General features: G+C 42.3%; 4 protein-coding genes across 11 annotated transcripts in view; all 4 read right to left on the reverse strand.

Annotated features, from left to right (window-relative positions):
• Window positions 1-412: 412 nt before the first annotated feature.
• On the reverse strand, window positions 413-3,727 carry tmsb1 (thymosin beta 1). Its single transcript, XM_023265719.3, has 3 exons — window positions 3,568-3,727; window positions 2,470-2,585; window positions 413-895 (listed from the first exon to the last, which is right to left on the reverse strand). The coding sequence occupies exons 2-3, from the start codon at window positions 2,567-2,569 to the stop codon at window positions 855-857; spliced, it is 141 nt and encodes a 46-aa protein (XP_023121487.1). The 5' UTR covers window positions 2,570-2,585; window positions 3,568-3,727; the 3' UTR covers window positions 413-854.
• A 2,335-nt stretch (window positions 3,728-6,062) lies between these two features.
• Window positions 6,063-9,086, reverse strand: LOC111565578 (solute carrier family 25 member 53). The gene is made up of 2 exons (XM_023265727.3): window positions 8,699-9,086; window positions 6,063-8,542 (listed from the first exon to the last, which is right to left on the reverse strand). The coding sequence occupies exon 2, from the start codon at window positions 8,534-8,536 to the stop codon at window positions 7,661-7,663; it is 876 nt and encodes a 291-aa protein (XP_023121495.1). The 5' UTR covers window positions 8,537-8,542; window positions 8,699-9,086; the 3' UTR covers window positions 6,063-7,660.
• A 718-nt stretch (window positions 9,087-9,804) lies between these two features.
• prps1b (phosphoribosyl pyrophosphate synthetase 1B) lies at window positions 9,805-13,879 on the reverse strand. 3 transcript variants are annotated; one of them, XR_008603720.1, is made up of 8 exons: window positions 13,604-13,879; window positions 13,039-13,228; window positions 12,423-12,521; window positions 12,078-12,202; window positions 11,714-11,887; window positions 11,087-11,246; window positions 10,506-10,900; window positions 9,805-10,409 (listed from the first exon to the last, which is right to left on the reverse strand). XR_008603720.1 is itself a non-coding variant. In XM_023265725.3 (7 exons), the coding sequence occupies exons 1-7, from the start codon at window positions 13,723-13,725 to the stop codon at window positions 10,808-10,810; spliced, it is 963 nt and encodes a 320-aa protein (XP_023121493.1). In that variant the 5' UTR covers window positions 13,726-13,879; the 3' UTR covers window positions 9,805-10,807. The 3 variants fall into 3 exon arrangements, 2 of the variants coding, with proteins under 2 accessions (XP_023121493.1, XP_023121494.1); XM_023265725.3 differs by having other exon boundaries at window positions 9,805-10,900; XM_023265726.3 differs by having other exon boundaries at window positions 9,805-10,900; window positions 13,045-13,228; window positions 13,604-13,878.
• A 2,911-nt stretch (window positions 13,880-16,790) lies between these two features.
• frmpd3 (FERM and PDZ domain containing 3) overlaps window positions 16,791-22,666 on the reverse strand; it is a 92,620-nt gene continuing 86,744 nt past the window's right edge. For 5 of the 6 annotated variants that reach the window (XM_055016622.1, XM_023265731.3, XM_035946177.2 and 2 more), the window contains 2 exons: window positions 21,563-22,453; window positions 16,791-20,886 (listed from right to left, as the gene is read on the reverse strand). In XM_055016622.1, the coding sequence (XP_054872597.1) occupies window positions 18,074-20,886; window positions 21,563-22,453 (3,704 nt within the window). In that variant the 3' untranslated portion in view covers window positions 16,791-18,073. The remainder of the gene's footprint in view (window positions 20,887-21,562; window positions 22,454-22,666) is intronic. The other variant, XM_035946183.2, reaches the window with a different exon arrangement.

Here is a 22,666-nt window from a genome sequence, read left to right on the forward strand (position 1 = left end):
GGCAGGTAACAGTCTATTACAGGTTCACCTGGACAGGTAACAGTCTATTACAGGTTCACCTGGACAGGTAACAGCCTATTACAGGTTCACCTGGGCAGGTAACAGTCTATCACAGGTTCACCTGGACAGTAACAGTCTATCACAGGGCTACACATAGAGACAAACAATCACACTCACATTCACACCTACAGATAATTTAGAATCACCAGTTAACCTCAGCATGTTTGTGGACTGTGGGAGGAAGCTGCAGAACCTGGAGAAAAACCACACATGTACAGGAGAACACAGAAACTCCATGCAGAAAGATCCCAGGACAGAATGAGAACTGAGGATGTTCGCTGCTTAAACGTATTATGTTTATAATGGTTCAGATACTTTTTTCCAAATATACACAAAAGCGGCTCAAGCAAAACATTGTTGACACATCAATTTTTATTAAAACAAAAATATCATCTTTTGTGTTATTTTCAATAACATTTTCTGAATGGCACCATTTACAGGCATACGTATGGTATTGTTGACAACGCAGTATCTTTGATGGATTTCCATTAATGAAATTACCTATGATATTTTCCCATGTTGTTAAAACCTGCACCCTGTACAATCTTTCACTTGCTCTGTTCAACCTGTTCTAAACTCCATGGTAAAAGCACAGTAAAATGCATCCATTGCATTAATTTACTTGAGATTACACACAGATCTTTGCCCATAGCGTCAACCCAAACACCATTTATGATCAAACATGGCGGCACAGAAAACAGAGGCAGAGGTGTAGATGATGGATAGGACTCCTAGCTGGAAGACGAGCAGGAAACAGGGCAGGGCTGAAGGAAAGCAATCATGGCCGGTGGGTTTCATTTAGCTTCTTGCATGGCTTTCTTCTCCTCTTCAATTTCTGTTTGAACACAAGAGAGACAGACGTTAGGTGATCTTTATCATATAGGTGAAGCTTGTCATCCTGTATCCGTCCGTTTTAGAGCATAGTCTAATGCATCAGTGTCAAAAGCTCAAAATATAGGTTTGATTTTTGCTGATAAGAGGGATGGTTTGACTCATAAGTTTGATTCAAGTTAATAATCCATCAGAACCTCCAGTCAATGGTCAAATGTCTCTATCTCTTGGTTTTTCAAAATGATCAGGTGTGTACTGGCTGAGTATATTACATTCAAAGGGGTGCAATAGCAATTTACGGTGCATTTTTACAAATTTGGGAAACATACATTAAAAATAAACCCTCAAAATCAAGCTACTGGCACAGAAAATTTTGTGTCTAGTATGGAACAAGTTTCACAAGAACTGAATCCTACATATCCCATAGTGCAACTTCGTAATGAGCTAAATGTCTGCCTTTCATTGTGACACAGGCTTTCTGTTTTAAATCTGTAGTCCAACACAGTGACCCTGAGAACATCACTCTGACATAATAAGAGTTATTCTCACAGATTCATCTCTATTGAGAGCCACAGGGGACAAACACTGATCATGAACAGCATTAAAACGACTGCCCTGATATTGTGTAGGTTCATCTTGTGCAGCTCTGATACGTTGAGGCAGACACACACCTCGAGGTGGGGGGGGGGTTAGCATGGTGTTTTGCACCAGGACTACTGCAGTGTATTCCTGCAGGGTGGGGCCTCTGTGGATCATGCTTGTACTGAAATCCGTTAATGCGTTCGACTCTTTTTCGTGCTCCTCGGGGCTGTTCCTGGTAAGATTTCACCGTGCAGTGGGAGCACATTGTTGACATGAAGAGCATGCTTGGTTTGCATCAATGTTTTAGTGGTTGTCAAAGTAGCATCTCCATTCACACTGAACACCACATTCACTCATCACTGGCTTTAATGCTGTGTCTGAAGGTATATTCATCTATTTTCACAGACTGTACAGTGCTCCTCATTACAAGCAGGCTTGACTTCACATGTAAAATTAAAGTCCCTTTAATATAACATCTGACTATTTATGCCTCCCTTCTCACATGCTAGTCAGGGCTGTATTCAAATTAAGAAAGCAGGAGTCAGACAGCAGGGAGCCTCTCAGCCTCTGGAGGGAAAGGATGAGTACACTGACATACTTTAAGTCTCCTCCTTCTCTTGTTTCCTGTCAGGAAAAGTGTTTTTTATTATACAGTTTATCATCTGGGACTCTAGCAAGCGATTACAATTTAGGATTTTTTTCCCCTGAAGTGCTAGATAGCTGGCTGCCCTATCTGATCCACGTAGCCTCATAATAAATGTATCTTGCAAAGAGTTTTTATAACAGGTTGTTACTAAGAAGGATTAGTTCTCAGGTTGCTGGGTGTGTACACCAAGTTAATCAGTGTTGAATGTTTGCAGTTGCCCTTCATGGTGACAAACAGGGAGGAGCTAAACATGCAGAACAAGGAACCAAGGAAAAGGTGAAATGTGAAACAGGGTCGGATGAGACAAGACTTCTGTTAAGTCTGCACTTCTTTTTGTTACAAGCACCTACCCTCCTTGGTTGGAAGATGGTTTTTTTCTGCCGTGCTAGTCTTCTTCAACTTTTGCTTGTCAAAGTTCGCCACTTCTTGTTTGACTGGATTGTCGCCCATTTTGGATGGATGAGTTCTAATGGAGGGAAGTGAGAGACACAGAACAAATAAACTTTTGTAATGTTAAAAGAATGCATCAGCAAGCACAAACACACAGTCTGGATGACATGATAAGATACTATCTGCCCTGCATGTCCATACAGGTGTGCAACTTAAGCCACACCTCATTTAAAAAAGAGAGGGGAGACAGTACCGGGCTGAACTCTGGAGTTATGCAAGTCAGTCACAAGAAATAACATGAACAAACAGCTCTAATGTGGTGTCCTGTTACACTGCACTGTTATTTACCTCCATTCAAATCCACAAAGGAGACCTGAGGAGAAGGAAACATGTTGGACTAAACTATGATTTGCAAATAGTTGTGGACATTAAGGATATTAGGAAAATAATATACACTGGAGTTATGAAGAAGAAAACAGCACCAGAATGTGAACCTGTGTGGGGAAAATAACAGTTTGCGGGGAAAAGTTTTCCAGAAAACAATTTTTTTTTTAGGAGAATTCAGTGTGACGCTTGTCACTGAGGGAGTGCCTGGTATAACATCATCTCACCCACCTCCCACACCTACAGACTGCAGCTTTTCAAAGCTCTGCACAGCATGAGTGAGTGCACTTTCAACATCTAACATCATACCAAGCGTGTAACATTGAAGAATACACATCACGAGGCCTCTGGACGACAAATAAGAATTTTAAAAAAAGCAACGTTAAGTTGCCTAATAATGAAATCTCACATACAGAGCAGAGGAATGCAGCACTGCCAGGTAGGCTATCAACACACACCCTGCAGTAAAACAGGCTAATTCCACCAAACTGTATTGATATGGATTTATGGAGTATGGCAAAAAAAAAAAAAAGATGTTGCATAACACCTGTAAGCCCCTGATACACAGTCTATAAATAATCCATTAGGAATTAATCACATCTACATGGCATTGAGTTGCATTCATTTAATGTCCTTTTAAATGCAAATGACAAACAGACAAATCTGAAGTTTACCTGGTGCAGGAAAGAGCAGCAACACTGTCCTTTGCAGGTAAGATACGTGTGTGTAATCCGTCCAAAGCTAACGGTTTAAATAGAGCCAACACGCCCTTCTGCACGCCAACATGGACACCAATGCTCCGGGCTCTGATTGGCTCCCAAAGCTCGGAGGAAGAATTTTAATTGGACGCGCTTCTCACCGCCGCCCTCCCTCCTGTAGAGTCAAAGAAGGCTGTTCGTCGGGCCAAAGATCTGGACCTGCAGGGTTGCAATCACCTGAGTCATTTCTCCTCCATGTACCTGCGTGTAGTGAATGAAGAGCCGCTGTGCTGCTCAGACTCAGACTGGAATGAGTTCATATGTCTCTTAGCACACCACCATCTAGTGGACTTCTGGTGACAAAACTGTTTTTTGAAAATCCATTACACGCGTGTGTAGAAAATCCTGTCAATGCCTCGATGATCAAGTTAATTTATTAATGCAAAAGAAGGAAATAAATGTGTATTCTGCAATGACTAAGTTGTGTTATCCTGTGTAGAATGAATTTACTTTTATCCCACAGTCAAATACACAGAACAAAAATAACAATGCAGTATGTGATTCTATTGTATTTACCATACAGGAATGAGTGTTTGTTGTCCCCACACATGGCATCTCTACAACAGAATGAAACAACCATGGATGCACTATATTGGAAATGATAATGGACGATTCGAGAGTAGGGTCATGGACCAGAAATAACAAGCCAGTAACAAGTCGTAAGAGCTTCAGTAGAAATCAACTGGACTTCTCTTGTAGGTCCTTGAAGATGTTTCACCTTCATCCAAGAGGCTTCTTCAGTTCTAACTGACTAATGGAGTTACAGAATGTATCGCCACTCCAGGTCACACAGCTAATGGCCCATTAATGACCAGGACTCACCTGCCTCCAGGTGGTCCACCACCAACAACAGCAATCATGGTGATGGAGCTGTCAGTTTACACAGCAGGGGATGTGAATCTGGGCTTGGTGGTTAGCACTTTCGCCTTGCAGCTAGAAGATCTCTGGTTCACATCCTGGCCTTCCCGAATCTTTTTACATAGAGTTTGCATCTTCTCCCTGTTCATGCATGGGTTTTCTCTGGGTACTCCGGCTTCCTCCCCTAGTCCAAAAACTTTAAACTGTCCCTCAGGTGTGAATGTGAGTGTGATTGTCTATATATGTGATAGACCGTTACCTGTCCAGGTGTCCCCTGCCTGCGCCCTAAGTCTGATGGGACGGACTCCAGCCCCCCACGACCCTAATGAGGATGAAGCAGTGTATAGATGATGGATGGATGGGATGTGAATCTGCCAAGTCAGGAGTGACGCAAGATGTTAACGATGGCAAAACTCCCTGGGGAGAGACCTCATCACTGCATTATAGGTGTGACAAATCACTCATCTGCAATACAGAGTTGACGAGATTTTCAGTGCTGACTTGTAGTATGTTGTCGCACTATTCCTTAACCCCGTGACGCCTATTGTCGCAAATTCACATCATACCACTTTCATTCAGACTGCAGCCAAGATAGCGGTTCCATTCCCCCAATGCTAGTTTGTGCATATTCAATACGTACCTCGGAACCTTTTGCAAGCACTGGTTTCTTGTAGGACCAGTCGGAGTGGGACCTAATTATTATATATCTGTTATTATATATCTGTTCTATGTGTCAGACAAATTAACAATCTCCACCTATTTTAAAACCAGCTGGAAAGCAAAAACACACAAACTTTTTGGTTTTATTTAACTGTAAATAAATTCAGGTGTCAAGGTGTCAAAGGGACGTTTTGGTGGACAGGATCATGTTGTCGGACAGTTCCATCCAGATCAGTATGTGGCAGATTCACAGCATCCATCATACCAACAGCCCATGCTGATCTATCTTGTCATTTGAATAAAGCTGCATTTCAAGGTACCCTCTTATTCTCACTGGTTCAGTGGGCTGGTCGTACTGGTTCTCATAGTTGTCCTATAGAGCCACATTACTAGAGTCTGGATTAACTCAGTGGTCAAGGCCTCCTCTTCTAACAGAACAGTTGAAATGAGATTAAACTGTTTCTCTCAGTCAGAACACCACCTGCATGCTGTGTTTATATTATTTTTCAGAGTAGATACACATGAGGCTACTGATCTACAGTATAAAGAAGCTTATTTATTTCATTCGGTGAACCTACTCAATGGGATGAGAGTGTTGGATAGTAATTTAGTTTCTGAGGCATCCAGCCTTCATGTGTTTGTACATCTGTACAGGAGAACATCAAACTCCACACAGGAAGACCCCAGGTAGCCTTTGCAGTCTTGTCCAGAAACTTCTTTGAGTGAGGCAACAGTGTGGAGGCCTATCTTATTTTTTTCCAGGCCTTTAATTCAACTGCAAAGTCTATATTGTGACCAGGTGGCTTTTACCAAGTTGTATTAAAGTTCCAACTATATCACTTTGACAACTGCAAAAATGCTCAAAAGGAAGTGACCTGCATATAAACAACATGTGGGTTTATATATTTTTAATAGTTAATGGTAGATTTTAATAGTTAATGGTAGATTTAAAAAAAAAATACAGTTAAAAGTAAAAAGGTTGCTTAATGATAAAAATATGTTGAATTGCCTTTAGTACACAACATTTTCAGAACAATAATTAAATTTTCACTTCCAAAAATGACAAAAATAAAAAACAGCAGTAGGTATGTTACAAATAAACAAACTATTAACTTACATCATAAATGAACCATCGTATTAAAACAGTCTACCTGAGAATGATATTGGATGATCCCAAAGGGCATTATAGAAGACAGACAAAGCATTACTAAAGACAATGTTAAGATATCATTTAAAGTGAAAACACTTCACAGCCTATTAGCTAACACCTTGAACATGTTACCTCAGGTGGGCTGGAGTTGTTCAAGGTGTTAACCTAAAAACAAACACAAGTGTAAGTGCACTTTGGCTGCTATCCTTAACTTGTTCAACCTGAAAACTGCAAATGAAGATGAATAACCAGTCAGACAGGCAGCACTGAGTTCATCAGGACTGTAAAGATAACCTGTTACAATATCATACATTCAATTAAATTACATCTTGGTGAATAAACAAACAACATGCAGAAAAAGGTAACTCCAGTGTATCAGTTTTCCATGGTGTTGAGGGACTAGTGAAAAGCACATCAAAATCAAAGCATCAGTTGTGAAGACATGCTGATTTTTAGCCCCTTATGTGGATGAAGCTCAAAGTGGTTTTTCCCATATTGCAGCTCATTCTTTGTAGTCTCCATGCCTGCTAAATATCCAGGCCCTTCAAAATCCATGCTTTCAATCTGTAAAGCAGGCTTTCTGTTATAAAGTTGTAGCATATTGTCACTTATCGTTTTCTTCACTCATTTATACTGTGTTAAGAAAATTAAAAATGCCCCAAAAGTTACCACGAAAAGAGAACGCAACTGTATTCAGAGGCTTTGTCATACCTCCCATGATGAGTAAAATGACTTCAATGAGCAAAGATGTGGAAGTTTCCTTATAAGACAAAAAAGGCACCTGTAATTCACCAGCCCCATATTTATATTTTAAAAAAACAAAACAAAAACAAAAACAAAACAACTTTGGCTCATGACCAATATTCACCTCCACTTCAGAGACCAGGCTTCAAGTCTGGTTGTGCTTAAAACTGACAGTCTGCTGGTCTGAACCAGGTAATGGATCATGATCTTGTGGCTCCAGTGATTCTGACTGATGTTTTTTCCCTGAAGACAATTTGCTGTGACACACTGGAAAAACTCATCTGTAAATAATACACTGAATAACGGAGTAACATCTGAATTCCATTTAGCTGCTGTGGTTTCAGAATACTAGAATTTCTTGTTCCGGCTCACTGTGACACTGGAATGGTTTATTAGCACACTGGAATTGACTAGACTGTCTACATTGTTGATGCTATCAGTTTTGTTTGCTTAGAAAGAGTAACATGGAAGGTTAACAAGGAATAAAACACTGCAGATTACTGACAATTACATACTCAGCTTGTCAAAAGTCTACGTAACCCAGTTACAGCCATTTTCTGGATGGTAACACAACGAACAGTGATGAACAGTGTCTCCTCAGCCTGATCGTTTCTCCTGCCTGTCATAAATAGCAGTGGTGATTCCCCACGTGATGCACGACCTCAGAATAACCAGGGAGCCTCCTCGGTACAGCAGAGTCAAACTCTTGTGGCGAGATTCCCACAGCAGCTTCCAACAAGCCATGACCCCTTTCACCTCCCCGCCAACCTGCGCCTGCATGTTTGCCACCAGCACAGACAGCGGGTAGAGAGTCAGGCTGATGGCCATGGAGGTCAGCGTTCCTGAGACAAACGAGGAGGCCTCTGGAGACAGGCCCTGCTCTGCCACCACACCACACACAGGCCCCTTCAGGCCAAAATAGAGGGAGCTGCCCAGGGCGTTGCGGGCTGCAATGGGCAGGAAGGCTCTGTAGAACCCTGAGGCCATCCTCTGTGCCCTCAGCTTCACAAGAACACTCTTCAGGGAGGGTAGCTGGCGGTCATTCTGGCTGTTCTGCAACACGTTTTGAACACGCTCAAAGGGGGTGAACACCACAGCTTCTACCACACCTGCACCGAACCCAGCCACAGCAGAAAGAGCAGAGGTGGAGACGACTGTCTGGGAGGACAGCTGGTGGAGGAGGGTGTCCTGGAGACCAAAAAGCAGCGTTCCATTCAGTGTCCTCATCACTAATGGTGGAACCACGCCTCTGTAGAGCTTCACAGGTCCCTCTTTGCAGAGCTGTCCCACCGCCTGGTGAACTGCCGTGTTGTGGATTTGTTGACGAAAGACAGTCTTATAGACAGGGAAGACGATGAGAGTGGGAAGGGTCGATAGCAAGCTGGAAGTTCCTCCGTGCAAGTAGCTCTGGAAACGAACAACTGGGTCACCTGGGCCTTCCACATCTTGTTTACGCTCAGGACTTACTGCCATCCTTAGCTTAGAAAAATGAAACCACAAATCAAGTCAGACTGACACTGACCCAGAGACACTCAAACTGCAAATGCGGACATGGACCAAAGATCACAAGGTGGAAAAACTACAGTGAAAAAAACCTGATCAACTTCCAGTATGTGATCATAAACATCTACTCACCCAGTCAGCAGGCAGCAAAAGCAGAAAATGAGGAGTTCTAAGCCACTTGTTTCCCAGCGTTCCAGTTGAAGGCAGCACAAGCGTCAGTTTGTTTGCCACAGTGCTCCTGAACAGGACTGATTTCTGACTGTTCGTTCCAACAATGGGCGCTGAGAAGCGGTACTGAAGATAACAAGATGCTCTGAGCGTTAATCTGCCGGTGTCTGCGGTTGGCCCGCCTCTTGGAGAATAACTATTGGTCAAGACGGGCTACGTCACGTCGTCGCGGATTGGCTGCATGATCTATCAATCAAAGTATATTTCGGAAAAGGGTGTGTTCAATGTGACGAGTGGTTCACAGTGAACTGAATGTTATGAAGAATGTCAGGCTGGACTCTTTTCTGATCTTCTCATGGACATCCAGGCATCTCCCAGGAGTCTTAATACCTGACGATGTAAAACGGAAACTTAGTGTAACTTCCGGTATAAATGCAGCTTCTCTGCACTGCCAGGAATTAAAAGCTGGTGCTTGTAAACAAACAATCCATTTTTGGTTTCATTTTTAATCACTTTCATTTACTGGCCATAATGGGAAGTATAAAAATGCTGAATTTGATAATCAATATTAAATGTAAATTTCTCTAGCTTTATGCATTGTCCATGTTAAATAAATACAGCTTTGGAGGCTATTTTTATACGGTGCTATTTAAGAAAAAAACAAAAAAGTCTGCACAACAGACCTTTGACAATAACTGTTAGAATTTGGTCATGGTGGTTAAATAATTACAGCAGCTTTCAAATGACATAGAAAACGACGTAATTCATACATGCAATAAATTAGTCAAAAACGCATCATACCAAAGCTGTAAAAAAAGTCAACATTTCCTCTAAATTCTTTAAAATATTTTTGTGCTATTATTTTGTGCATAAGCGGCATGTATAGTTATGCCAAGCTAAATTATCTTGCAACAATCCCTGAAAAAGCTTTAAAAGGCCTCTTTAAAAGAGGGATACAGCCAGAGCCTTTGCTGGCTTGGAATCAGCAAAGCAGCTGCTCAGATAAGGCAGTATGACTCCACCAAGAACTGCACTAAACCTCACCAGAAACCAGACAACAGAGTTCAGTGTTTAAGATTAACGGATATTTTATTAAGAATGCATCCTCAAATAACTGGCGCATTCACCCAACTGAAAAAGTAACACAAAGGTTTGGATTATGCACAATAATGACAAATCCTTCCTCCAGACATACAAAATGAAAAAAAGACAAACAAAAAAAACAACAACAATGAAACAGCAGGTGAACATTTCTGAAGGAAGCTCCAGCCTGCAGAGACCCCAAGCTAAAAACCCAACAGCGTTTCTAAAGATAGATCTTCTTCATAGACCCTTGAAGGGTAAATCTCAGACACTGGGCAAACCCCACTCAATGAGGGCACCTCAAGAGTTGAAAGAAACATCCCAAAATATTGTTTGCAGCCTGCTAAGACACATGAACATTCATCATCCAGTGAAAAATTTAACAGCAGATTCAGGGAGGGAGGGAAAGAAGAGGAAAATGTAATTTTGTTTCAGACTTTTGAGGCACTCTTGGTTGAGTGGAGCTTCACTGTAAACTATTTCCACACATTCACTTCATCAGTTTTTGTCTTTCACACAGCAGAGGAAATCAGAGCAACATGATAAAAGTACACTCGTTCACTGTAACAGCTTTAAATGCCAGATGCTTCTCCTGACCACTGGAACCTGCCAGGGGCATATTCATTTAAACTCTTTGAAAACAGATTGACACAACTCCTGGTGAGGTAAAATGGTCAGGAGAAACTACCTAAAATGTTAGGAAAGAAGGACAAAGTTCACAGTGGATAAATACTTATTTATCCATATACAATAAATATGCCAGCCTAAATCTGAACGCTCGTGACTGCTTTGGTGCCCTGTACATGAAGGGTCACCGCTCAAAAGGGAAGGGTCTCGAGTGGGGTGGGGTCAGCATTAGTAACAGACATGACAGTTCTTTTTTATAGTTAATCAGCAGAACATCTTTGTTAATGGTTGTGTTTGGGTTAGGGAATTCCCTCTTCTTTTATTTGGTGTTAATAGCACACAGTTGATGGTAAACACCATTCGTTACAAGGGAACATGGCTGAACAGGTATGACACAGACTCGCCGTTGTGAGTTCTACGAATGGCCTCTGCAAGGATCATGGAGATGTCAATAACCTAGAGGCACAGAAGTACAAGTTGAAAAGCAGAAAGAATACTATTTGCAGGTCATTTACTAAGTCAAACTAGCACCTTCCTGAATAAATACGTAGCTCAAACTCAGGATGTTTACCTTCATTTGTACATGCAGATACATTTTGTGTGATTATTCTGCATTTTACACTAATCACATAAGCCTCTCACCTGTATTTTGGGACAATGCTTCATCTTTTCCTCCTGAGGGATTGTATTGGTGACCACCACAGCTTCAAAACAGGCATTGTTGATGCGTGAGATAGCTGGCCCGGAAAAGATGCCGTGGGTCAGGATGGCATACACCTTAGTGGCACCAGCAGAAATAAGTCTAAGGTAGAGAAACAGTGCATTAGAACTGTCCACATGACCAGATATATCCTGGAACAGACGTCTCTAAATGGAATTCAGTAATGGTCTCATTCTTCGTTAGTTAAACCCCAGCAGCCAACTTGTTTGCGTCTTTTCCTATGATGTACACTACCAGTCAAGAGTTTGGGGTCACTCAGGCAATTCCATGTTTTCCATGAAAACTCCCACTTTCATCCATGTGCTAACATAACTGCACAAGGGTTTTCTAATCATCAATGAGCCTTTCAACACCATTAGCTAACACAATGTAGCATTAGAACACAGGAGTGATGGTTGCTGGAAATGTTCCTCTGTACCCCTATAGAGATATTCCATTAAAAATCAGACATTTCCAGCTACAGTAGTCATAGACATTTCTAAGTGACCCCAAACTTTTGAATGGAAGTGTAAATGTATTTATTTCAAAGGGTAAATAAAGGGTCTTACTTGTCAGCAGCGTGGCAGATTGTGCCACATGTGTCAGCCATGTCATCAACTAGAATAGCAACCCGATCTGTCACATCTCCCACCAGAACCATACGGTCCACCTCGTTGGCCTTTTTCCTCTCCTTGTGAATAAGAGCAAAGTCCACATTCAACCTGTCCGCTATGGAGGTGACCCTGCAAAAAGGAAAAAAACACAAGCTCAAGTTTTGTGTATGTAATGAATGTATTTGTGCATGTCAAATTAGAGCCCTGTCAGAGGAAAGTAAACAAAAGGTTAATCTAAAGTAGATTTCAGAGGTGATATGGAGAGGCAAAGCTACGCTCAAGGGTAAACAGATTATGACTGGTGGCCCTGGCAGCGTACCTCTTGGCTCCTCCTGCATCAGGTGAGACAATGATGCAGTTTTTCCATTCAGGGATGTTCTCTTTGATCCATTTGAGCACAGCTGGCTCTGCATACAAATTATCAACCGGGATATCAAAGAAACCCTGAAAAATATCATAAAGATACATATAAAAGGTCACAGGAGTAGAAGAAGTGGGCTCTTTTTTCTCTTTGTTGAGACGAGTGTCAACAGAAACCAATGTAAGTCAGGTGTTTACTGTTGGTTCTCTCAAGTCATCCACAAATTTAGCAAAAAGAAGATGATCTATGGCAGGATAGGGAATAAATCATACTTCTGTTTAGGTCTGCATTCGTGTTGCTCACCTGTATCTGTGAGGCATGCAAGTCCATAGTGATGATATGGTCGGCGCCTGAGACCGACAACATGTTGGCCACCAGCTTGGCAGAGATGGGAGCGCGGCTCTGCAATGAAAACAGATCTCTTCAGTCACATGGAAGAAGTGGAGTTACAAGCACGGCTCACTTCTAAAAATAACACTTCACAGAGAGCTGAGCAATTCAATAAAATGATGCCAGTCATATATTACAAAAGTCCTCACTTTATGTTTTTAAATGTAAGAATAATCCAACATTTATTACCATGTAACATAGTCCTGAATGATATACAGTCTTGTTTCTCAATACTGTGTACAATAAGTTCATATTTTGGTATTCAAAAGTGCAAAACATTCCATTCATGCAATATGATTGAAATAAGAATCAAATAAGAATAAATAACAGGCAAATAGCAACAGTGGGAAGAATGAAATCGGAGCTGGTGTTATTTCAGCGAAGCATACAGAACAGGGAAAGAAAACAAACAAAACAGAAAGCAAATATGCCCTGTGGAGCGTTGGCTGATGGACTTTGCTGCAGGCTTCTTGTCATGATGCTTGATGGCAAATGGCATGACAGAAGTAAGTAGACAGATATCCCTCACCCCCACCTTGTCCTTCTTGTCTTGCCGGGCGTACGGAAAGCAGGGGATGACAGCCGTGACCCTGGAGGCTGAGGCAATCTTGCAGGCGTTGATCATGATCAGCAGCTCCATCAAATTGTCATTGATCTCCCCACAGCCGCTCTGCACGATGTAGACATCCTCCCCACGCACGCTCTCCCCTATCTCCACGCTGCCAGAGAAGGGAGAAGGTGACAGAACAAACAGCACTTAGAGCCATGAAGCTAACACAACAGGACAGGCAGGAGATGGATGAGAGAGAGTAAACAGTAGCTTCAGACTGTGAGTGATTCCATGTGGATGAGAGTTACAGGCAGAAAACGGCAGTTTCAGTGTGGAATGTGATACATCTTTATAATGCTGATATCAGGAAACTAAGGAGGCTTTGATGCTGAGAGACATCAGACCGTTTGTTGAGTAGTTAGCATGAGCTGTGAGCCATGAGTGGACTACAAGTTCCTGGAGACACAGCGCTTCTCATTAAAACACGTCTCCTGGTTCCCACTACCTGCCGGTTAGAAGCTGTTTTACCACCGCAGACACTCACCACGTCTCCTGGTTGCTGAATTTCTTCGTCACAACCTTCCCCAGTTCGAGTCCGAGGCGGTCTGCTATTTTCTGGGACAGGTCCGGGTGGGAGCTGCCGCTGAATATTTTGATATTCGGCATTTTGTTGCGGTCCAGGGCGGTGGTTCAGACGGGCGGTGGTTCGGTCCGGGCGGCTATCGAAGGTTCCGAGACAGCCGCTGGTAACGAGCTGGAGCGTGCTCCCTACCTGTCCACCATTATGGCCCACACATCACGCGGCTCTTCCTCCCGGGGCGGCGCGCACGCTTACGTCCCGCCGTGATGACGTCATTCCGGCCAAAGCGGTCACGTGTCCGAGCGACGTACCTATGGAAACGCTTCAGCTAAAGCTAACGGAAAAAGCAAAAATGAGCGCAGAAGTGTATGAGAATACATGGCCTATAGTTCAGATAAATGTAGTTTTTAATCACATATTTTCTTTGAGTCTTCCTCGTCATGGTCTCATCGATATTATATGACATTTCCTTAATTCTGTAATAAAAATATGGTATATCGTTAAAGAAGTGCCAGTGTTTAGCAACTTTAGCATCTTAGCCTACTTTAGATTTTTGTTGTCCTTTATGATTAATAAAAAATATTAATTTATTTACATTTATTACAACTGCCTGGATTTGGTAGACAGTTGACTGTTGTTTATTATAATATATTTATAATAATATATTTATAATAATATATTCCAGTCTATGGTAGAGACTCAAGAACTCTTTCTTTAGGACCCCAGAAACAACATGCCCACCAAGCATACCTGCTTCATCAGATTGCTCTCCTCAAGAGCTAAGAATGAACAACACATGAAAAGGAAAGCGCAGCTGGTTTATCAATTTAAGCATTTTTATAGCAGACATTTGGTAATATCAGGAAAAGCACAGGTGTTCATAAAAAATGACTAAACATGCCACTATCATTTGTAACCTCATTGTGTTTCCCACAGAGACATGAGAAAATGTCTTTTGTGTATGTAGTCAGTTATCCATTACAACAAACTGTATGAAAAGATTTGACTGGCATGTAAATTGTGTGTTGTTGATCTCTTAACATCCACTGCAAGCTGAACTTTTCATTTATGATCTTTCTTACTGACAGTTTTGTAACCAACTATATTTTTTATGCATCAGTTTTGACAAAGACTCTCCCATCCAGTTGTTGGCTTTGATCTACTTTTCAAAATTTTTGCAATAGCACAAACAACACAGGAAATATGTCAGCCTATGTTAAATGTCAGCAACAAAAAAACATTTTATTGTCAACGGTTGGTGTTGTGTCAAGTCAAGGAGGTTTGCACTGTTAAGGGTGTTCACCTCAACAATAAACTGGACTGGACACATAACAGATGTCCTGTACAAGAATGGCTAAAGTCGTCTCCACCTGCTGAGGAGACTGAGGTCTTTTGGAGTGTGCAGGACTCTGCTCAGGACATTTTACGACTCTGTGGTAGCGTCTGCTATCTTCTATGCAGTGGTCTGCTGGGGAGCAGGGAGCACTGAAAGGGACAGAAAGAGACTAAACAGAAGGTCAGGAGGAGGTTCTGTCCTGGACTGTTCCCTGGACTCCATAGAGGAGGTGGGTGAGAGGAGGATGTTGTCAAAGCTCACATCCATCATGGACAATCCCTCTCACCCACTGCATGACACTGTGGGGTCTTTAAGCAGCTCCTTCAGCAGCAGACTGAGACATCCACCCTGCAAGAAGGAGCGCTATCATAGGTCCTTCATCCCATCTGCTGTAAGACTTTACAACATCAGCATCACTGGCTGATGTTAACATAAACTGGACTTTATCATATCATCCCAAACCATAAAATTTGCACAGACATTATTGCACTGCTACATCTTTGCACTTTTTAAACTTATTTTTTTTAAGCCACTTTATATTGCATTGTCTTACAGTGTGTCACTACTGTACTATTTCATCCTCATTTCTCACCCCTGTACATTTTGTAAATATTATTACTACTGTTCTATTATTATTTTATTTCTATTACTACGTCTATTGCTACATAAGCTGCTGTAACAATGTGAATTTCCCCTGGCGTGGGGAGAAATAAAGGACTTATCTTAAGTCAACATCAGTTTTTGCCAGAGGCAGATGAATGAAGCAACCACAACAGAAGAACCTGCTTGCAGTAGCAAGAGAGACATTTTATGGTAAGGCATCATTCATATGATGTCATTTGTTCACAACCACTCTAATGGACACCATGGCATTACTGCAGGTTTAATGCATGCGATTTCATTTCCAAATTCTCTGAAAGAGTTTATATAATATACTTTATTGCTTTTAAAACATGAGTTAACTTTGTACACAGACAGAAGACCACAGTGACGACAGGATCATTGACAGTAAATAAAGACAGGAATGAATAGGTGCACATAAAGGAACAATGGATCAGAGTTATGGTGGGCTCATCGTGTGAATGAAAACACAGACTAAGCCACACAGTTTGGCAAAGCAACTGAACAATGACAGGCACAGAAAATGTTTATCATAATGCTGAAATGTTTAAGTGCTGATGAGAGAACATTGTCTGATATTTTTGCTTATAAAAATAAACATGTCCCATGCTTTATGCTCATAATATATTCTTTAAAATATATGTTTTGCTATTAGTCTCTATGTTACATTACTACTATAAATAATTACTTTACTGACATGTTTTATTTTGTCTTATTTACAAAGTAGTGAAGAGTTTCAATAAATCTTAATGCTATAAGTAATGTTTCAAAATTGTTTCTTACTCTCTCAAATGTTTTATCTTATTTACATTTACAGTGTAAAATTATACATTTCCACACTGAATGCCATTTGCAAAACATAAATATATTGCCACCATACCCTTTCAGTTTTGCTGTTTTTTGTTTTTTTTATTCAGAATAGGAAAATTATCTGTACAAACAGTATCATCACCTTCAGTGATCACAATATCTCACCCTGACAGTCTGATATTCAAGGGAAAACATGCAGAACAGTGAAGGAGAAAACACTGCATATGGTTATGGAAATGCTACATCAATAGCAGAGGAAAAACTGTTAGAAGCGAGCGCTCGTAAACACCACAAATGTGTGCTGACACCAGCACAACTATAAAGCCTCTGATTAACTTCCATGAGGAACGAGGATGAGACACAAAGAAGATTTCAGACAGGAAATGATGTGTTAGTTTTATTAAAATACATAGAAAACTACTTTGTGTGTTTGTAATATATTTGCTAGATTGCACAATGTGTAACAGCACATAGAAAGCAAATTTGTTTAGACTGTATCTGTAAACCTGAATAAAAACAAATGAATCTTTTTGAAATAGGTTAGCATTAGCTTTGAGGACGTGAGTTATGAGAAACTAGTGGTGTCGACTCAAGTGAGTTTTTCAGCAGCAGAGAATAAAAACCACCAAATCAAACACTGAAAGATACATTTCAACTTCAGAACTAATTTCAGAGGTTGTGCAAAAATCCTAGTGGTAAGCTTACTCACTTGCAAGTGGTTGTCTATATTGAAAGCTATGATTCACATTAGTGAGATGCGGTGAGCTATGAACTGGTGGTGTAAAATACACTCCTTGCCTTATTAAGTACATTGTGGGTATGCCTTCTCTACAGCTGAGTGAGGTAACAGCACTCATTACTGTACAGTGGATAAGACTGTGACTGGGGTCTCTGCTACATTGTCTGCCCTGAACAGGTGTGTATGTTTCATACCTGCACTGTTGTAGTGAGAGAATGGGCCTCGCTTGATCAGAGTAGCTCATTATGTCATACTTGTCTTTCAGCGCTTTTCATTTTCCAACACTATCACTTACATTTTGACTCTTGTATCAGTACGTCAGACACTGTCAACATAGCCAACAGAGATCAGTTATTCATTACGACAGTTAGAAAATTCAACAAATAAACACATCACCATCTAACCAACCAACCCTCTGGACTACGCAATTTACAGAAGTCGCTACTAAACGAAATCTCTGAAATATTTTTGTCCAAAGCGTACATTTATTTCTGATGTATTATAATTTTTATAATTCTCTTAATACATTTCAAATATATTCTTCACCTTTTTTCTTCACAAAACTTTATATTATTTGCTAAGTAGACACAACTCAAATATACATTACATATAAAATATTATACTATAATGATTTGTATGTATATTGTGAATATTAATACGAGGTGATTAGCCCTGTATCACCCAGTCTGTTATAGGGTTCTTATTCCATTGTGCATTAGTTTGGTGTATCTTTACATTTCAAAACAAGATCCATAAGGCTACCTCAGGGCCTGTAAACATGGGATGGAACAGTTGCATTGCACTTCTTACTGAGGATGATTCATTGCACGTATTGTAAAAATTGTAAACAATAAAATAATAATGATTTTGGATAAAGTAGCCACCCACACTCTGGACTGTTCAGATTACATTCCTGCCAGATTTTTTCTTATTGGGCAGGCAGAGTTTTGATGGGTCGAGTGAGTGAGCTCATGTTGTTGGTGTTGGAGGAAACTTGAGGGCTCACTGTCTTTGTTGGCAAGCTGCTTGAATGCCCCATTGACTCTTCTGCTGCACGCAGAAGCAAAGTGTAGTTGATAGCTACTTCCTCGACTTTTCTCAACAGCTGCAACCTTTGGGTTTCTGAACGAACCCCTCTCACCAATTTGATGAAAGTCTGAGTTAGTTCACACAACACTTGAAAGCTAGCTGAGACAACAGCGAGCATACGTGTTGGGCTTTTTTCAACACTTGCCACTCTCCGACACGATGCTCTGAATTCTTTGAAGCGCACTGCCAGCTCCTGTTTGTACTCTGCAATCCGTGAGGGCTGAAGACGTGCCTCACCCTCAGCTTGGGGGCTGTTAGCACATTGGCGCAGGATAGCTAGCAATTCATTAGCATCCAGTTGGGCATTTAGGAAACCATCAGGCAGGCTGAATGTTTTCCCCTGCAGATCCTGTACTCGTGCTAGACTTCCCTCCAGTGTACCACAGGCTCTTAGGTCAATCTCCTGAGCCTGTGGCTCCTCCTCTTCCTCCTCTTCTTCCTCCCCACTGCAGTCCTCTGCATTAAGAACTTGGAGCGTTTTACTTACGACTGGGAAGGTACGTGAGTCCAGCTCCATGCCTGGAAGGACTTGAAGGGGTATGGAGTATGAAAGTTCATCTTTCTCGCTGCTTTCATCTGCTGCCTCACATTTCCTGTAGCAGAAACAGAATGAGCAGCATTTATCCTTGTCATCACTGTCTTCACAGGGCAGGGTGAGCAACACCTCCCCAGTCCCTTCTTTGCTTTCACGCAGAAGTTCCTCTCCCTGAATGAAAAACACACCCCTTTTCCCCTTCCCCTCTGCCTGGTGAGACTGAGTGTGGACTGGCTCTACTGGGGTGGGGAGCCTCAGGCCTGTGGCCCTCACTCTCTCCATCTCCTTTTCCAGACTCTTTGCTTTGGGCTTCACCTCAGCATACACAGGTGTGCTCGTGCTGTTATCGAGCTCTCCAATGCTGTATCGCCTCTGAAGCTTCTTATACTGTGGAGCTCCCATGCAATCTGTTTCCGAAGTACAGGTGGGCAAGCAGGAGCCCTGTTCTCCCCGAGGCTCTCTTGACTCAAGGCTGGTAGATCGTATTCGTGTAGTCTTAATCTCTAAGGTCTGAGGTCTCCTTGTTGCACCTTGAGCGTGAGGGGCTTTGGAGACTGCTGGAGGAGTCTTCGAGATAGTTCTCTCTCTGCCTCTGTTTTGTGTCTCTGTTGTGGAACCAACTGGCGTGTCAGGTAGCCGCATGCCCCTGCACATTCGCTTGCAATCACAACTGCGTCGCTGCTCCCTGGAGATCCCTGGGGCCTTTAGGACAGGACTGGTGCGGAGCTGGCAGGCACAAGGAGTGCCTGAGGGAACAGGTGAGGATCCTTGGGGCAAAAATTCTCCCTGTGATGACTTGGGTTTCAGCAACTCCTCTAAAAACTCAAGCTCATATTGGCGGACTTTCTGCAACTGAGCCCTTCGCTCATCTGTTTCTCTTCGCATTCTTGCTGGAAATGTAGCTGAAAGAAGGTTTCGAAAGCTCAAGAAAGGAGCACTGCGCTGGGACTTTCCCTTACCACTGCCTTGCTTTTTTGTGTCTCTGGCTGGAAGAGTGGAGACTTTGTCCACAGAAGGGCTAGGGGTGGTTGGATCATCTAAAATAGGTAATGATTTTATGGGGCATTTCTGTGACTCAGGGTGGGATTTGCCCTGGGCACTCTCAGTCTTGCTTTCAGCTGCTTCTTTTCTCTCTGCTTTTGAGGGCAAACGAGGGGAGTACTTGGTTTGTATTTGTGGGCTTGGTTTTGCTAAACTAGGATCTACTCCTGCTCTCACTGCATTCTCTTTGCTGTTAGCCAGCTGGAGGCCTTTGGCCTGAAGACGCTCATCGTCTGTGGGCGAGGAGGATTGAAACACCACTATCTTCTGAACCTGTGGGTCTTTTAGTCTTAGTTGAGGGCCAGGCTCCTGTTGTACTGGGCATGTGCAGAAAAGGTCATCAACTGGCAGAAGTTCTGTAGAGCTTGAAGGCTTCATGGTCTTGCTAGAGGCAGTCTTGGCATCTTGGCACATATTAGAGGGTGAACTCTTGGCAGAGGCAGTTCTGTCCACAGGCAAGAGGATAGGTAAGGCTTTGTTTGTTGCGTCTGTATTAAGAAGTCCTGTTGTCTTCCCCTTTATACCATCAGAAAGATTTTGGCTCAGCGTCTCCGCTGAAGAATTTGATAACTTGTGATCTTTACTGACTTGAGCTGCCAGTGAAGCATCAGACACTTTAAGTTCTTCAGGTGGCTTTGAAGGGGGATCAGGAGTATTTGCTTTGGTGGACTCGGAGTTTGCTTTTATTTCTGCTTTCTGTTCAGTCTGAGTAGTGTCTTGATTGCTCCCCTGCTCTGTCATAACACTGAGTATTGCCGATTCTTGGTTGGGGCTGACTTTAAAGGGAACAGTCTTGCTGAGGATTACTTGCTTGGGTGGACAGCCAGCACGAATCTGCCCCACAGAGAAGGCTCCACTCCCTATGGTCTTCGCAGTGCATCCAGGGATAGCAAGGGGAAAGTCACGGCGGCAGAGGATACGTTCCTTGTTGATATGGTGAGCCAGCAGGTAAGCCTGGTTCTGGTTCTGCTTCATAGCCGACACCATTTCAGAAACATCTGTCAATTCAGAGGAGTTGGTCTCATGGCCTGAGTCCAGTGATGACTCAGGTGTAATGGCAGCTAAGACAATCAGCCCTGAGAAGGAAAGCAACACAGTACACCATTAGAATGATCAGAAAATATTAACATCAACATAAAAGGAAATAAAAGTGAAACAGAGTTATTCTGTAGTAATTGAACTGTAGCAGTTGATTGATTGTGATCATAAAATGCAAAAAAAAATGTGGCATGTTTTTCTATATTTTAGAAAATCAGTCCTTCAAGATTAAATTTGTAGCCTATGTTCAGACAGGTTAATGCAGCTCTAAAATATGACAGTATTCCAATTTAGGCATATGAATCCATGTTGGTGTTTGAGAAACGTGCAAAAATGAGCAGATATGTTAATTAAATCTAAACAAATGTTGTTGACTCGCTTTGGACTTCTCTTTAAGACACACAGTATTGTGTAACTGTCAACTATTTCTTCTCAGCTATGTAAAACCTGCTGTTGTTCAGTTGATGTGATCCATTATATTGACAGCTTGACTTGAATATTATTTTAATTTGCAACTTTAAGTAATCAAAGTTGTGCACTTTTTAGCCATGCAGATTATGTAATTACTTACTCACTATTGAAATTATATACTGTACATCAACACTGTGTACTGTAAATGGGTAATTTGATTGATTTAAAACGTAACATTTTCTTGCATAAGCCCTGCTGTTAATTTTATGTTGTGTGTTGTGTGGTTTGACTGAGGTTGTTGACCTGCAGTCTGTGTGGGCTGTTGTGGGTGATGGGGGTAGTCCTCAGAGGCTGCCAAGGCCTCAAGAGCCTGTAAGGTGGACACCAGAGCATCATCAAGCTCCTGGGCATGATCTCGGACAGTTCTTGTGGCCACATTATCAATCAGTGTCACAGGCACATCTTCCTTGGCTTCGGCCAGTTTCCCACAGGCAACTCCAGCAGTTGCACTGGTTTGAGCCTTCCTTCCTCTTTTTTGGTCATCCTCATCAGAACTGTTGTCCCTGAAGCCAGGTGGCGGGGCAGCAATAGCAGGTGGTGGTGGTTGCAGCTTTTCTCCTCCACCATCTACCTCTTCCTCATCCTCCTCTTCATTCCCAGGGGGTGGAAGGGCCATGAGGTCCACAGCACCTCCATTTCGGGAGGCACAAGCACCGGAACAATGTTTTCCCGAGCTCCCACTCGAGTTCACCCCTGTTGACAGTCCTTCTGCCCGAAGTCTAGCTTTGCAAGAGTCACAGAAGTATCGTGAAGTTTTCTGGGACTGACCCACTGTTTGGGCTCGGATTCTAAATCCTGCATTCTCTACTGCTGGGCTCTCCAAACCACCAGTTATTTCCTCTGTACTATGCTGGGTGGGATCTGATTTGGTGCGGGGCCGTCCAGAGGGCTCCTGAGAAATAAAGTTCTCATTGATGTCAAGTTCAGCTTCAGCCTGTGTTTGTAACTCCTGAAAATGTTGTTGTTCTCGGAGGTGGACATGACACAGGCCTAGGTGCTGAGGCTCTGCAGGAACTACGGCTCTTGAAGAACCTGACTCCCTGTGTGAGCTGTCCCTCTCGTCCCCTCGCCGCCCTCCACTTGGCATGCTGGTTGCACCAGATCGTGGGTGAGCATTGTGGGAGCTTCTGTAATCTAAGGATAGAATTGTCAAAGCAGTGGAGAATTTGAGGTGTTAAGAACTGGACGGAATAGAGATGATCCAGATGGAAAAGCAGAGGCGATATCTGGTGGTCACATTCATTTCAGAGATGGATGTTGAAAGTTTGTTTGAGGTTAAAGTGTTAGATTCTGGTGGAATGTGATGATATGATGGTACGATTCTTCTTTAATGTAGACAAGTTGATA

The sequence above is a fragment of the Amphiprion ocellaris genome, chromosome 13 (genome assembly GCF_022539595.1).
Source record: "Amphiprion ocellaris isolate individual 3 ecotype Okinawa chromosome 13, ASM2253959v1, whole genome shotgun sequence".
NCBI classification, from domain to species: Eukaryota; Metazoa; Chordata; class Actinopteri; family Pomacentridae; genus Amphiprion; species Amphiprion ocellaris.